The sequence below is a fragment of the Asparagus officinalis genome, chromosome 8 (assembly GCF_001876935.1).
Source record: "Asparagus officinalis chromosome 8, Aspof.V1, whole genome shotgun sequence".
Taxonomy (NCBI): domain Eukaryota; kingdom Viridiplantae; phylum Streptophyta; class Magnoliopsida; order Asparagales; family Asparagaceae; genus Asparagus; species Asparagus officinalis.
In genome coordinates, this window is record NC_033801.1 from 370,148 (window position 1) to 386,263 (window position 16,116).

The 16,116-nt window shown below is 37.7% G+C and overlaps 1 protein-coding gene across 1 annotated transcript; it reads left to right on the forward strand.

Moving 5' to 3' along the window:
- Nucleotides 2,742-11,838, forward strand: LOC109819383 (CDPK-related kinase 3-like). Its single transcript, XM_020385098.1, is given in 13 exon segments — nucleotides 2,742-3,035; nucleotides 3,037-3,324; nucleotides 4,341-4,471; nucleotides 4,940-4,981; nucleotides 5,093-5,201; nucleotides 5,323-5,401; nucleotides 7,773-8,069; nucleotides 8,260-8,369; nucleotides 8,761-8,804; nucleotides 8,875-8,938; nucleotides 10,847-10,909; nucleotides 11,304-11,471; nucleotides 11,583-11,838. Coding segments are annotated over 13 exon segments (1,830 nt in total). The 3' UTR covers nucleotides 11,724-11,838.

Consider the following 16,116-nt stretch of genomic DNA (forward strand, 5'->3'; position numbering starts at 1 on the left):
CGGACTCGCCCAGACAGTCTTAAAGGCCTTTCTCATCGTATTTTTTCTTGTTGGGCTTTAAAGTTTTGTGTTTCGTCAACTGGGATCCGGCCCAAGTGAGTTCCCTTTTGTTGATTGTTGTATGTCACAATTACCAGCTGTATTATGATTTTTTTTTTTAATACGAGAAGACATGTTTTGTTAAATAAATAATCGCCAAGTTAGATTCTAATATTTATGTAGTGATTTGATACTTGATATAATTTTTTCCCCCAAATAAAAACATGTGGATCTATTTCAATTCTTGTTGAAACATGTTTATCTACAAGTTTAAGCCTTTAGTTCATAAATGGGCCGCACCGACATTCGTCGGACTTTTGCTCCCTAATCCATTTAAAATAATGTTAGAGGCACACTACTCATCCATTTATTCATGAAAACACTCCTCTCAACATCCTTACTGTTCAGGTTATGTAGTTCGGATCTTGCGGCGTCAATATCATTAGAGGCTCACGATAAGCCTCTTTTTCTTATTGCTACTACACTTCTTATTAGAATTGTCCGCACGAGACGAATAATTCTAAGCCACAAATAGGAGGGGCAAAATTACGGAGCTACTCCATATCATATCATACTCCATTTAAAAAGCACGAGCTAGAAAAAATTTTCTATAGTTAATATTATCATTTACTATTTTGAATATTTAATTTAAATTTTATTCTATCATATTCAGATTATATCTCATACTAATCTCACGTGAACTAACTGTAGCTTAATAATTAAAAAAATAAGATTAATAAAATACATGAAATACATTTTTGAATATTTCATTTTAATCCTAATCTATCCGAATACTAATTATATCTTATACTAATCCCATATGAACTACCTATGGCTCAATAATTTAAAAAAATTAAGAAATCATATATACCTAACATATTATAATACATGAAGCATTACCAAAAAAATTCCAAAAAATTTAAAAATTGAATAGAATTCCAAAAAAAACGTCCTAAAATTTTAAAACTTACAAACAACATAGGTGAATTTAAAGATTACCAATATGCACTTTTCCCTTTGTCTACAAAGCAAAACCACAAGACATAAATGAACTCATAGTAGGCAGTGAAGCTGGATATGGGTCGCAGCTCAGATGTGATATTTTGCCCTTTATCCAAAAAGCAAAACCACAAGATATAAATAGTTTCAAAATAATCAATAAACATAACAACTATGTTGTAAACTTGACAAAGAAACTGTAAACTTAACAACAAATCCATAAGCTTAACAACCAAAGTCTATCCTCAACAACCAATTAATAACCTTAATAATAAAAGCATAACCTTTACAAGTTAACAGTAACATTCAAAACGAATAGTCACAATTAAACAGTAGCATTCAACATTCACAACTTCTCAGTATCCTTCACAAGTAATACATCATGCAACATGATAAACAACATGAAATTACGGTAAAAAAAATTGTTGGCATATGCTTCTCTTTATCTCCTCTCTGTAGATCTAGGAGCGCTCTAGAGGCATCGTCGGTGTCGCTGGTGGTGCATGTGCTGCCCTCTAGATCTGGGTTGGGGTTGGCTTTATGGGTTGAGCTGAACTTCTGGGACGCGAGTGGCTGGCTGTGATAACCTTTAGAATATCAGCAATTGAAGCGTCAGTTTTAGACCATTTCGCTGTTGTCTGGGGTCTTGTTGAGACGACGTACTATGACACGTCGTTGTCTTTGCTGAATTCGACGGGGATGACTGCTTTAGGAGTTGTCTTGTGGGCCATTTTCCCCAATTAATCTCTGGGGTTAGATGATTTAGGGTTAGGGTTTTGAAATGAGGAAAATGCTTTGGAGTCGGTTTGCTTGGACAAAAGACAAATGAAATGATACGAACGACGAGGAATGGTTTAGATAAACGAGAGGCGGTTAAATCAAAGGGAATTTTGGGAAGATCACGTTGGTTTTAAACAGCGTTTCACGTGGGGGTGTTTGGAGGCTAGAGGAAAACCGCGAATGTTTTTGGGAGAGAAGGGACCGTTGACAAAGTTATGAGGGGCGGAACACTCTCACTCGTTTTGAGGCTAGAGACAAACTTCCCAAAAAATAAACAAACAATGAACACTCTTGACTCGTTTTGGGGCTAGAGACAATCTTCCCAAAAAATAAACAAACAATGACCATCTCGATCTAGTCTCCCGACTCTCCCCTTCCTTGCGGGATTTTGAAAATAAAAAAAAAAGAAAAGTCGTAGTGATTTACCTAAAGCCTACGACTTACACAAAGCTCAACCATTAAAACCGCCATGAATGCTCACATGTTTAGCTTGTAGCCAAGGGACAAAGCCTGCTCCTATTCATCACCGTCCCCATTTCCTCCCCTCTTTTTTTTTTTTTAATTTTCTTGCCCGATCCTCCCCTCACCTCATTATCGCCTAATAATAATAATTTCCATCATTTTTTATATGATAACTGTCCCTTTAATCTCTCTCCTTCCCAGTAATAATAACCGTTACCGCACAAGCCCGCCTTCTCTTAGCCAATCACCAGGCGACACGTATCAGGTATAAACCCGCTGTCCGCCGTTTGGCAGCAGAAAACAGACAGCTGCAGCGTGCAAAATTCCCCGCCTCCCCTTTCAATCGCCTCCTCTCTATTTTTACACCCCCCCTGATTATTTTAATTCTCCCCAGTTTTTGCTTTAAACGTCTTCGGTGGTGGAATCCTCAATTTTCTTTTCTCTCTCCTCAGCCTCCTCCGATGCCTCTCTTGACCATCCGATCTCAAAAAAAGGTTCGAATTTTCGAACCGGATGGGCAAGTGTCGAGGGCAAGAACATCGCCGTCCTCGACGACGCCGGCCGGATTGGCGACCGGGAGACTCAGCGCGCCGGCGCCTTCCCCGCTTTGCGGCCGTCGGCCAAGCGGGACTGCGACGCCGGTGCACCAGCCAGCTGGCCCGAGCCCGATACCAGGCGGGGACTCCATCGGCCGAGCGACCAGCCCACTGCCGGCCGGCGTGTCTCGTCCCGCCGGGAGGACCCCGCGGAGATTCTTGCAGAACCTGGCGTCGGCCGTTCCGCCCGCTGTCGCCGGCGAAGCCACATAAAGGCGGCCGCTGGCGAAGAGGCCAGCGGGAAGGCGAAGGTGAAGGAGAGCCGGTGGTGGAGGAGAAGGCGAGGCCGCTGGACAAGAATTTTGGGTTCGCGAAGAACTTTCGGGCCAAGTATGAGGTCGTGAGCGAGGTGGGGAGAGGGCATTTTGGGCATACCAGCTCGGCCAAGGTTAAGAAGGGGGAATTCAAGGGACAGATTGTTGCTGTTAAAACCATCCCTAAAGCTAAGGTGCCCGCATTACCACTTGAAGATTGGATTGTGTTTAGTTAGCTATGAATGAATATGTTGTGTGTTTAAATGCTAATAATCCTCATATTTATACGGACCAATTCAAGCATTAGTTTTATAATAATGTTAATGTTAGCGCATTTTAGTAAATTGGTATCCATGCCAGTGTTTCAAGTGTTATTTCCACAATGTAGACTTCATGTTAATGCCGATGCGCATTTTACTTGTTCAAGCTCTAAGCTTCTATAATTTCCCTCTTTCAACTATATATCCATATAAGATATCAACCACGACACCATAACTAAAATTTATGCTTCTAGCATAATTGAGTGAACCATAATGATACGCATTATGTTATCCGGATATTTCTAACTCTAGAACTTTGTTGTCTGGATCCAAATATGGCTGGTGTCATTAAAGTCAATTCTTTAGTTTTTAGAAACGCTTGGAGTTTGAAAACACGTATCTTTAGATTTTAGGATAATGGACATTCTAATAAGGTATTTAAATGCTTGTGTTACAATTCAGCTGTTGTTGTTCCATGTTCGCAAGACCAGTACATTACAGACTTCACAATTTGGACATGTTTTATGGTTCATATGCAACAAACAGTTTAGGAATAGGAGAGTTTGACGAGGCTTAGAGCAACATATTTTCCATGACTTGGACATGCATGTTAGCTACAAAAAAAGTGAGCCTGAAGCAAAACGGTCACTTCATATGCAGTGTTAATTACGAAATCAAGCCTAATATCTTGAAGCTAATATCGGGAAGTCCAACATGTCAGCTTGAGGATATGCATGTACAGCATTGTTCATGGTTTGCATGTTACATTAGTGTTCAGGCTGTTTTGTTTAGTAGACATGAATTTCTCTTTCCAACGAGTAATGCCTATCAGTTGTTGTTGATCAAAACTTACGACGCGGCCCCCCCCCCCCCCCCCCCCGGGGATAGGTTAGAACGCCTGATCGTTGTGTTTGTTGAGCAATGTTTAATTGACTGATATTTTCTTGTAGATGACAACAGCTATCGCAATTGAAGATGTTCGTAGGGAGGTGAAAATCTTGAAAGCTTTATCAGGGCATAAACACCTTGTCAAGTTTTATGATGCATGTGAGGACACTGTAAATGTCTACATAATCATGGAGTATGTATTAATACTTTTTCGTTTTTTATATTTCTTTTATCATTCATCAAACATAAGCATGACTGGGCATAGATCTATCGCATTGCTTCATCTCGCATGAAGTTAGTGGGTGGTTGTTCTTGCTGCAATATCGACAGAAGGAATCTGACTCTGTTTTAGTGGCATTTGGAACCAAGACACTTTAAAATTGATCCTCAGGTTCCGTGCAAGTAACCATTGTGATTTTAGAACACAATATGTTAGATTATGGGTAATGAATTTTGTTCATCCTGGCTTAGCAGAACTTTTTGTAGAATGTAATGATTGAGTTCATAATTCAGCAAGAAAAGATGCATTTCCAAACCCATCTGTTACTCCGGTGGCTGCTGAATAAATACCTTATTGTTGTAGATGTGGCTTTAGAAGCTTAATCATATGTTCAAGTTTTTTCTCAACCCTTAACTATATATGTTTCTTTTTTCTTATCAGATTGTGTGAAGGTGGAGAGTTATTGGATAGAATTTTGGCCAGGTAAATGAGTGTCCGCGGACTTACTCAAATCATATACAGATGTAATAATCTCTGTTTTTTTGGTTCAACCAAGGAGTTTTAATGAACTGTGTTGTCTTCTAATTTCTGAAGAGGAGGAAGGTACATGGAGGATGACGCAAAAGAAATCATTGCCCAGATTTTGACTGTGGTTGCCTTCTGTCATCTTCAAGGTGTCGTGCATCGTGATTTAAAGCCAGAGGTATGGTCACAGAGTAGTACATAAATTCTTATCTTTCATGTCCTGAAGTAAACCCATTCAGATGTCAACTAGCCATTGTGTTAACTATTTTCCTGAAACCTTTTCTGTGGACTATTAACAGAATTTTCTCTTCACCAGTAAAGAGGAAAGTGCTCCTATGAAGCTCATTGATTTTGGACTTTCCGATTTCATCAGACCAGGTAATAGTAAATGCCTCAATCTACAAGTATCTATTCCATTGAACTTCATGATGGGTTGTACACCACTTTTCCTAATGAGTGAATGACTAATTTGATTAATATCTGTTAGATACGACGATCCGTGAGCCGGATTGGAAGATTCAACTATTAATTCTATAATTTCGATTGGAACCTGATATTCTGTATTACTTGCCCTAAGTGATACATCAATAATTGACAATATTGGCACTTCACATGCCATAAGTTATTGCGCTATACTTGCCTTGGCTTATTTTCTTTCTCCTACTTAACAAACAACTAATATAGGTAGGTTAATTATTGCACGGAGTAATTCAAACTCCAGCTAATATGTGCCATTTGTGTGTGTGTGCGTGCATGTACATGTCAGAGACATATGTACAGGGAAAAAAAATTCCAAATAAGCCTAGTCCTTGTGCTATGGATGTGACAGAGAACTACATTCTTGTCTGTGTTGAAAATCAGTCTTCATAGTTACTACCTTCTGTATTCTTGAAACCTGCCATGTTTTGGTGTTTTCTTCTTTAGATGTAACAACCTGCTCAGCACCATGTAAAGAAGGCAACCATGCATACCTTTTCATATAACAAAGCAGATAATCTTGAACTCTTAGTTTTTTTGTCCTTATCTTTCTCTTTTTTTTGAGAAAAAAATAGCAAGACTAAGCCCTCCAATTACCATTAAAAGCATTGAATGAAATATACCCAAAGGGTTAAAAACATATAAAGAAAAACTCACCATAGTCCTCATACAATATTTTTACCTTTGAGAAAGGGGAAATAACAGAAAAGCTAATTCAAACCCCACCATACAAATTCAAAACTCAGGAGATCATCTTATGCCATGAATATTTATCACAACTCATGTCAACATTATTTAGAATGCTTGTGATTGATGCCCAACACTTAGAAACCAAAAACATGGCTTTTCTTAGTTGTGGCATCAACAGAAGTTCTTGATTTATCATGTTTATCATCATAATCTTTTTATATTTGCTCATAAAATTGCGAATTTTGGTTACAATTAATTGTCATTGGTTAAAAAGAACAAATGGGCAAAAAACGTTGATTATAGCCCATGAATTGTGAACTATGAAATATTCATAAATGCATAATTGATTGACACATGGTCGAAATGAACTATATTGGAGAAAAATCGTGGGTTATACTCGTGAAAATTGCGAGAAAATTTAATTTCCATGTGACTGAAACAGATGAAAATGGACATAATTGTAGGTTATAGCCCATTTAATTTGCAAATTTTAAAGAACACAAAGTTGATTGATATAAGATTGCAATGAATGGTATCGGAGAAAAATCGTGTTATAACCCATGCAAATGAAATTTTGTAGTACGCATAAATAAATCATGACAGTTGATCGAAACAAACAAAAAGTAACAAAAATTAGGGATTATAGCCCATGAAAATTACAATTTTTGAAGTATGAATAATTAGTTGCCTTGATCAAATGAACGATAATCGACAAAAATCGTGGGTTATAACATATAAAAAATCGCGACTTTTGAAGTATGGATAATTAATTGCTATTGGTTTAAAATGGACAAAAATCGTCGGTTATAACGCATGAAAACTATGAATCTTAAAGTACGCCGAACTAATTGCCAATGGGTCGAAAGACTCAAAATGGACAAAAATATATAAAATTAGAGGGTTATAGCTCATGAAAACCGTGAATTTTGAAACAAGCATAATCAATAGGAATTGGTTCGAAATGAACAAAAATTGACAAAAAAAACTATGGTTTATAACCCATGAAAATCACAATTTTGGAAGTATGCAAAATTAATTGTCATTGGGTTGAAACGAACCAAAATTGACAAAAGTATTAGGTTATAGTCCATGAAAACCGTGATATTTGAAGAAAGAAAACTTATGAAAATAGACTAAAATCATGGGTTATAACTTATGAAAATCATGAATTTTGAAGAAATTGCACTTAATTGTCTTGTGTCAGAATGGCATATATAGAAAAAATTATGGATTATATCTCATGAAAATCATGAATTGTGAAGTACACATAATTAATTATCATTGGGTCTAAACGAATGATAACTGACAAAAATCATGGGTACCCCATGAGCACCGCGTATTGTGAAGTATGTATAATCAATTTCCATTTCATTGAAATGAAAGAAAATTGGAAAATAGAATACTATACTTGTCAAGAGCATATGCTTTCCTTCGATTTTCCCAACGCTGGAGAGTACTTCCCACAACCAGTAGCAGACATTCCTTTGAGATGTTCATAGAGATCTTTTCTACTTGTTCTTACGCCATCATGTAAAAGTTGAAGTTCGGAGAAACATTACTGTTTTTGTGCATTTTTGTGCAGATGAGAGATTAAATGACATTGTTGGAAGTGCATATTATGTTGCACCTGAAGTCCTACATAGGTCATACAGTACAGAAGCAGATATTTGGAGTATTGGTGTAATAACCTATATCTTGCTATGTGGCAGCAGACCTTTCTGGGCACGCACAGAGTCAGGAATTTTCCGTGCTGTATTAAGAGCGGACCCTAACTTTGATGATTTACCCTGGCCTGCTGTATCTGTAGAGGCTAAGGATTTTGTCAGAAGGCTTCTAAACAAGGATTATAGGAAAAGAATGACGGCAGCACAAGCCCTAAGTAAGCTGATAATCTCTATCTCTAAATATTTTATGCATTAAATCGGTTATCTTCTCATATATAAATATATTGTTATTACAGAATATTTTATTGCAGTTTCTTTAAATTCAGTATTGCAGGAGTACTATCTTGCTTTCTTAAGTAATTCAAATGTCTATCCAAAACTAACAAGTTACTGCTGTGATGGCAGACCATCCTTGGTTGAGAGACGATCAACGGAGAATCCCTCTTGATATCCTGGTTTTTAAACTAACAAAATCATACCTTCGCGCTACACCTCTCAAACGCGCAGCATTAAAGGTACATATATATGAGTGAGATTCCTTATTTTATATTCCATCATTCCTACAATGTTGGAATTGCTACTTAGACTTTATGCATGTGTTAATTGACAATATGTTCAATATTCGAATTCGTTTCTTATCTTTGAGGAAAACATCATAAGTATTATTATTTGTTTAAATTTTTTTTATGCGTCAAGGAAAATTCTTTTATCTAATTTGTAACCGTTGCATATTTTAAAGCACCCATCAGGTCATATTTGTGTATGCTTCTTGGCTTAACATGTCAAACATGTTTATTACTTTTACTGTTTAATATATGTCATTCATCATGTATATAACCTTTCCTATTACTTGTGTGTTTAGTGACTTTTATCTGATTCTTCAGTCCTACTATTCTCTGCATGCAGGCTCTATCCAAAGCTCTAACAGAAGACGAGCTTTCATATCTCAGGTTTCAGTTTAAGTTATTAGAACCTAATAAAGATGGATGTGTCTCATTTGAGAACTCTTTCATATCTCAGGTTTCAGTTTAAGTTATTAGAACCTAATAAAGATGGATGTGTCTCATTTGAGAACTTCCGAATGGTGAGCAGCTCTTTTGTTATTATTAGAACCTAATAAAGATGGATGTGTCTCATTTGAGAACTTCCGAATGGTGAGCAGCTCTTTTGTTATTTTTTCCACTGTTCTTCTTGGATTTTTTTTTTTACTTTTGTTCGAGAGAAAAAGCTAAAATATTATCACGGCTGATTATTCATTGGATAGCAAGCAATAAATACCAGAAAGGTATTATCACCCTAAAATATGTTATGCAAAACCGAACTTCTAGAGTTTCTACACATCAAAAACAATAGTTACACAACTTATTCAAATAATCTTTATTGAGATATTATCGTTATCATGCTTACCATGTGGTAGCAAGGGCATCCTTTTTTTTTTAAATGCTGGGGCATGCTCTTTCCTCTCCCCTTTAGGAGTTCTTTCTCCCTGCGTAGAAGATTTCTTCCCTTGGGAACACGCTCCCTCTCCTTTCATTTGGTGTCTACTTCTTTCTCGTGAACCTAAATCTACATATCTTTGCACATCATAAGTAAAGTACGGAAAAAGAACTCCCCCCTCCTTACCCCGTGGACGTAGACAACTTGCTGAACCACGTAAATTGGTTTGTCTTGCTGTGATTGTAATTTGTGCTTGTTTCACCCATGTTGACGATCTAACTCTTCAAATAAGAATCCTTCAGCGAATCCTTCAAACAAGCCCCAAGCCAAACTCGAAGCTCTGATACTACTTGTTGTGCGCAGCGGAACTCGAAAGCCAAATAGTGCACGAACAAGAACGAGAAAGATCACAACCAAAACACAGGCACAAATCACAATCACAGCAAGACAAACCAATTTACGTCGTTCGGCAAGTTGCCTACGTCCACGGGGCAAGGAGGGGGGAGTTTTACTATTAGAGATAAAGAAAATTACAAATAGGGTTTTAAATCTCACCAAAACCCCTCAAACAAAGCTCTCTAGATCTCTCACAAATCCTCCCACAAAGGATGCAACAATCATCTCTCAAAGATTGCTCAAATCGTCCTTACTTAACCCTAATTAATCAGGTTTAGGGTTATATAGCAGCTGCTCATAACGAAACGGGTCCGAAATCCAAACCCAACTCAAAACCCGATTGGCGGTCGATAGCCTAGGAATCAACAGAAACAAAAAACATTACATGGTTTGGCCGGTCGCGACGGTCGACCGAACCCTGGCGGTCGACCGTCCCAACTCCAGAAACCTGCTTCGACCTGTGCACGTTTCCGATCGACGGCAGCTGATCTCGCGGTCGACCGGCAAGCTTCCAGACTGTTTTTCTGAGCTTCTTCAACATTGTTCGCCAAACCTACAAAGGCATCATTAGCTTTTTTCAGTCAATGTTTCCACCGCCTTGAAAAGCGCCAGCACTTCCGTTTATAAATTTAACAGAACCACTTCTCAAGGCGTTGTACCAGTAATATATTGATAAATGGGCATGTAAGCTTGCAACAATTGGTGTTAAAACATATTGAAAAGATTTTAGTCAAAATCGCTGTGTAAATAACTTGGGATGCTTCATTGCGACTCCTTTTTATATATGACATTTGTGTCTTTGAAATGTATGATATTTCCTTTTAATGAGCGCAATCATTTAGTCAAAAGTAGTGGTGTAAATATCCCAAGTTTTGCATGGATGCTTCCTTGTTAGGTGAGCTTGAGACTCAGTTTTAGCCTCATTTACCACCTCTTGCTGGGGTTGACGTCATGACTTTTGAACGTGAACTTGGTACCAATTTACAGAATAGGCGTCAGGATGATGATGAGAATCTTGAGCTAAAGAAGCTTGCACTGTGGAAATCATTTCAGTTTTGCATATCATAGCTTATTCTATTTACCTTAATCCACTTTTGTTATTGTGTCATACCGTCCTTTTTCTATATTGTAGTTGTTAGTTAATGTGTCCTCAATGCAGGCACTCTTGCAAAATGCAACAGATGGAATGCAATTGTCGAAAGTTCCTGACATCTTAAATACGGTGAGACATTCTAATGCCATTCATGTTAGCAAGATTGTTTAGTAATTATGCTAATATTGCATCTTATAGTTAAGTGTCATGTACCATTTCTAATGATAAATTATGATGTTTTTTCCATTAGCTATGTTTGTCGTCAGTAAATAAATCAGAAAGAATGTGAGCTCTGAGTCTTTTTAAGGAAAGATGTGCAAGTCAATTTGAAAGTTTGAAACTCGAATCACTGCACGCCCACTTAGACAGGGCTATACACTGTGAATAATATGTGAATTATTCTGTGTCTACTTTGTTTCGAGTGTTGAAACTGTAGCTGCTATGAGCTTTTCTATTTTGCACAGTGACAACATATATAGCTATGATCATATAAATTTATGTTCTTATCATTCTTGTATTCAAGCTCGAGCCTCTAGCCTATAGAAGAATGAATTTTGAAGAATTCTGCGCTGCTGCAATCAGCCCCTATCATCTAGAAGCTTTGGAAGGATGGGAGCAAATTGCCAGTACAGCATTCGAACACTTCGAGCAGAAGGGGAATAGAGTCATCACTATTGAAGAAATGGCTCAGGTGTTTATATAAAACATGTACCATGAAAGAAAGTTCTATCTTAGTGAAATGTTTACAATCTCTTGGATTTTTTGCCGACCGAGGCTACAACTGCTAATTTTTTTTGTTCAGGAAATGAACCTCGCCCCAGCGGCTTTTCCTATCATGCAAGACTGGATCAGAAGCTCAGATAGCAAGCTAAGCTTTCTTGGATACACCAAATACTTGCATGGTGTGACAGTAAGAAGCTCCAACATGAGGATTCACCAATAATGTCATCTTTTAACTTCTCGCTTATGTAACTGCATGTTTACCCCATGATTTCACATCTTTTCTCACTATACATATACAAGGCTAGCAATTTTCATAGCGTCCTCTTTCTTTTGCATTAATTTCATTTTTTACCCCCTTTCCTTTCTTTTGTTAGTATCAGTTATCTCGTTGAAGAAAAGGCATATGTTCAACTTGTTATTAATGTAATTTGTTCGCCGCAGGAGTTAAATATCTTCTCTTGGTACGTATATACAAGCCAGCAATCTTCATGGTCCGTTTTCTTTTGCTTTCTTTTGTTAGGGTGGATCTTTTTTCATTTCTTATATTTTTTTTAGCAAGAAAAATAAATAAGTATACGAACAGTACTCTTATTCCGTTTCTTTTACGACCACCCAAGCTTGCCTTCCTACAAAATCCGACTAAAATATCTGAGTCAGACCGCAAGGTACCCGCTGGATATATACGTCACCCACATTTTGTGCAATATGATGTTGATACGCAATTACTGCCAAATTTAAGGTCGTATTCAGCGCAACGAGGAGTACTGTCTTGACAATTTAGGGATGTCAGTTTGGTTTACGTCTCGTCGATCTTTTGAAGAGCAATTAGCAAATGTCTATCATGCTGATGTATTGTAGCATCACCAATATTCTCATACAATAACGTACCGCATTTCTATAAATTTGTAGCCAGTAGCACCGTATCTTCTGAAAATCCAACATCTCTCAGAAAATACGTACAATAGAAGTTGGGAGCTAGGGAACCGTATGCATATACCCTTGTCGAGTGGTATTTCTACCGGAGAGATGGAGAGGGATCGAGAGGGTTTATCGTAATATTTATTTTTAACTCATTAAATAATAAAAACTTCAGAAAAATCCTAGTCATAAGACTCATAACCTACAACCTGACTAATAAGTCACTTAATTACCTCCTAACTAATAATAAAATGGGACCTTGCGTCTTTTTTTTTGTGGATGTTCCCCTGCAGCTAATTAATTCAGTCTTAATTAATTAATTAAGCAATTAGCAAATGTCTATCATGCTGATGTATTGTAGCATCACCAATGTTCTCATACAATAATAACCACATTTCTATAAATTTGTAGCCAGTAGCACCGTATCTTCTGAAGGAGGGGAAGAGGAAACCCGGACCTCTGATGTGTATTGCCGTAATAAGTTAATTTGATAGGTGCGTCAATTAGATTTTATTTTTATTATATTCATCTGGTAATTTGATCATTCCTTAGATAATTAATTATTAATTAGTTACTATATATATATATATATATATATATATATATATATTCAGCAACCTCACAGAGAGCCGCAGTTGTAAGGCGAGGAGACTGATTGAGATTTATGGGCGTTGTTAGGTCCACCGTCCACGTCTCACCTACTTTAATATGCTCGTTTCAAATGTTTACACATGCTCAGCAAACAGTACTGTCATCTTAATTAGTGAATGCTCCTCTGCGTACAGTTTCTCAATTTAGGTAAAGGGGGGCCGTAGAGCTCTGACTGTCCTCCTTGCCCACAATTATATATTCTCCTCATCGCAGAGTAAACGATACTGTTAATTTGTATGGTCTTCGTATACACAAAGTTAGGGCGCGGACATAAGACAAACGAATACTTTTTTTTTTTATTCAACAAATATTTAGGGTTAGTGATTGCACAAAAAAAAAATGAGTACGTAGTAGAACTGGTGACTAATTAGTTGAACCCACCGAATTAAACGTATTCAACTGGACCAACAAGTACTATAAAACAAAATGCTACTCCTGAGACTTTGTTGAGTCGCTAGTAAAGAGATGAGGCAAAAGAAAAGGTAATATAATTAAGAACAATTTAAGCAACCAATTTTACACAAGTCATAAATAGTACTTTGTTGCTGACCATTAATTGACCCAATCCCAATATATGCATCCAACTCCACGGAATAATAAACGTACGTCTCGCTCGCCAAGGAATTTAGATGGTATAAGTCGCAATCTTCTCTTGTAATAAAATATTGTGAAACTAAGCTTCTCGATCTTATTTGTAAAAAGCCAGAAGAAATTTCAAATGATAAAGCGTAGTGGGTGGGTACTCAGTACTCTTGCATAGAGTAGGAATCCAATTAATGCTACAGGCATATATCTTACATGAATATAACAAGGGACATACTTTCGTATTTAGAACATACCTTTGCCCACAATTTACAAACATCCGGATTTTTCATTTTGATTTTTTTTTTTTTTTGACCTTTTTAAACGTAGGGGACCTAACAACAGAAAAGAAAATAATAAAAAAATTGTATGCGCATATGTGTATTGTTTGTGACCTTTTTCGTATTGAAGCTTTTATTATTTTTTTTGGCAGAAAATAACAGGGCTTATGTATTAGGTTGCTTTCTTGCTTCCCTTGCTCATAAGCTAATTTGATCTAAAGTACATAACGCTAAAGTACTAACGATGACGGTGCCTTCACAACGCACTTTTAATAACTAGTATAGTGCACGATGCGTTGAACCCGAAATTGTATTTCTTTGTTGTTCTAAATTTTTAATTATATAAGAACTTATCTAACACAACGGATAATTAAAGTTGTTATCCTTGTCATGTATAAATATATATTACAATTTTCACGCATAAAGTTAACTGCAAATGAACCACAAATATAAAAAGACTTAATCGAATTTAAATATTTTGATAGGTTTAATAGTAAATTTAACAAATAGTAAGAGTTAAAGTGTTTTAAAATTAGCATTGCATGAGAGTTTTTGAGGGAGAATTATCATGTTTGCATGACTAAGGGTACTTGATGAGAGCCCCAAATTACTTCACACCACCAACGAATCAAGTAATGTTAAGCCTTGATACGAGTTGCCGGACGAATAGCCTTGATCACGGAATTATCAAGAGTAGGTTGAGAAGAAGACGATAGAAAACACAAAAACAATTCAGTTTTGGCGAAGGAAAATACATTCTCTAGATTATGAGAAATAATAGATTACAAATCCCTCTCTCACAATCTCTCTAGATCAAGAACAATCTCCCTGATCTCCTTTCTGAATACAATTTGGTTTCCCAACCCTAGAAAAGTTGTGTTTTAATATATATCAAATACAAAACCTAAAGCGATCAGGAAACTGGAAGTCTGGCCCAGCCCGACTTGCGGTCTACCGCAGAGACATGTGCGGTCGACCGGACAGAACGATAAAAACTCAGTATCGACTACAGGGTTTGGCGGTCGACCGCAGAACCCATCGCGATCGACCACGAAAAGTCCAGAGACTTTTTCTGAGCTGTGCACTGTAGGCGTCAAAAAATGCTGAAAGATATCCAAATTCAGCTCAAGTGGAAATCATCCAAAAAAGACAGAAGAACACAAGTATGGGCTGTCTCGCACGCGAGACGGTCTTTACTGTCTCACAGGCGAGACAGTATTTACTGTCTCGCAGGCGAGACAGTATTCTCTGTCTCGCCCTGCGAGACAGTATTCTCTGTCTCGCCAGGCGAGACAGTTGTTACTGTCTCGCAGGCGAGACAGTGTTCTCTGTCTCGCCATGCGAGACAGGATTCTCTGTCTCGCCCACGAGACAGTTCTCAAAGGCTCAGAAACTGTTTTATAAACCGCCGACACGTGACCACCAACTGTTCAAGAATGTGGGAAACGTCGTGGGTGAGAATCACGTGGATAACTGTCAAAATAACGGAGTTTAAAACGTGGGAAGACAGTTAAAACGAAAACTGTCTGACGGTTACTGTTTTCGAGACAGCGTTTGCTGTCTCGCGGGCCGAGACAGCAAACACTGTCTCGCCCAGCGAGACAGTAAACACTGCGCGAGCTCATTTTCCTCTAACTGTTCCTAGGGGTTATAAATACCCCCCCTGAGATCGATTTTTGAGGGGGCTGATCAGAGAGCACATTATTGAGCAATTTAGAGCAGAGAGAGAGCAGACACTATTATTCTGGCAATCCCTTGAGATTCAAGCTTTGACTTGATCTTAAGAAGAACGACTATCTTACTTTGATAAGATATCGTTTTAAATTCTCACTTCAATAAACGAAGGAAGAATCATTAAACCCCTCATCGATTCAATCAGAATCTGTGATTTGGTGGTCCACGAGTCAAAGCGCTCCCGGCACAGGCAAAGATCTCACGCAAGCAGCGATCCAAACAACGATCCTGCGTTTGTTTCTAAGAAGTTGTAATTTTTATTTTGTTGTGTAAAAGAGGTCTTATAAAAAGACCATTTCTTTGAATTTATTGTAATCGATCGAAGATATAATGAATTCCACAGTAAGAGCAACTTTTGACGCAAACAAACTGACGACCACAGTGGGAGCCAACGGTCTCGCTGCCGAGACCGTCGTGTCGCAGCCAATCATCAAGATCCCGGTTGAA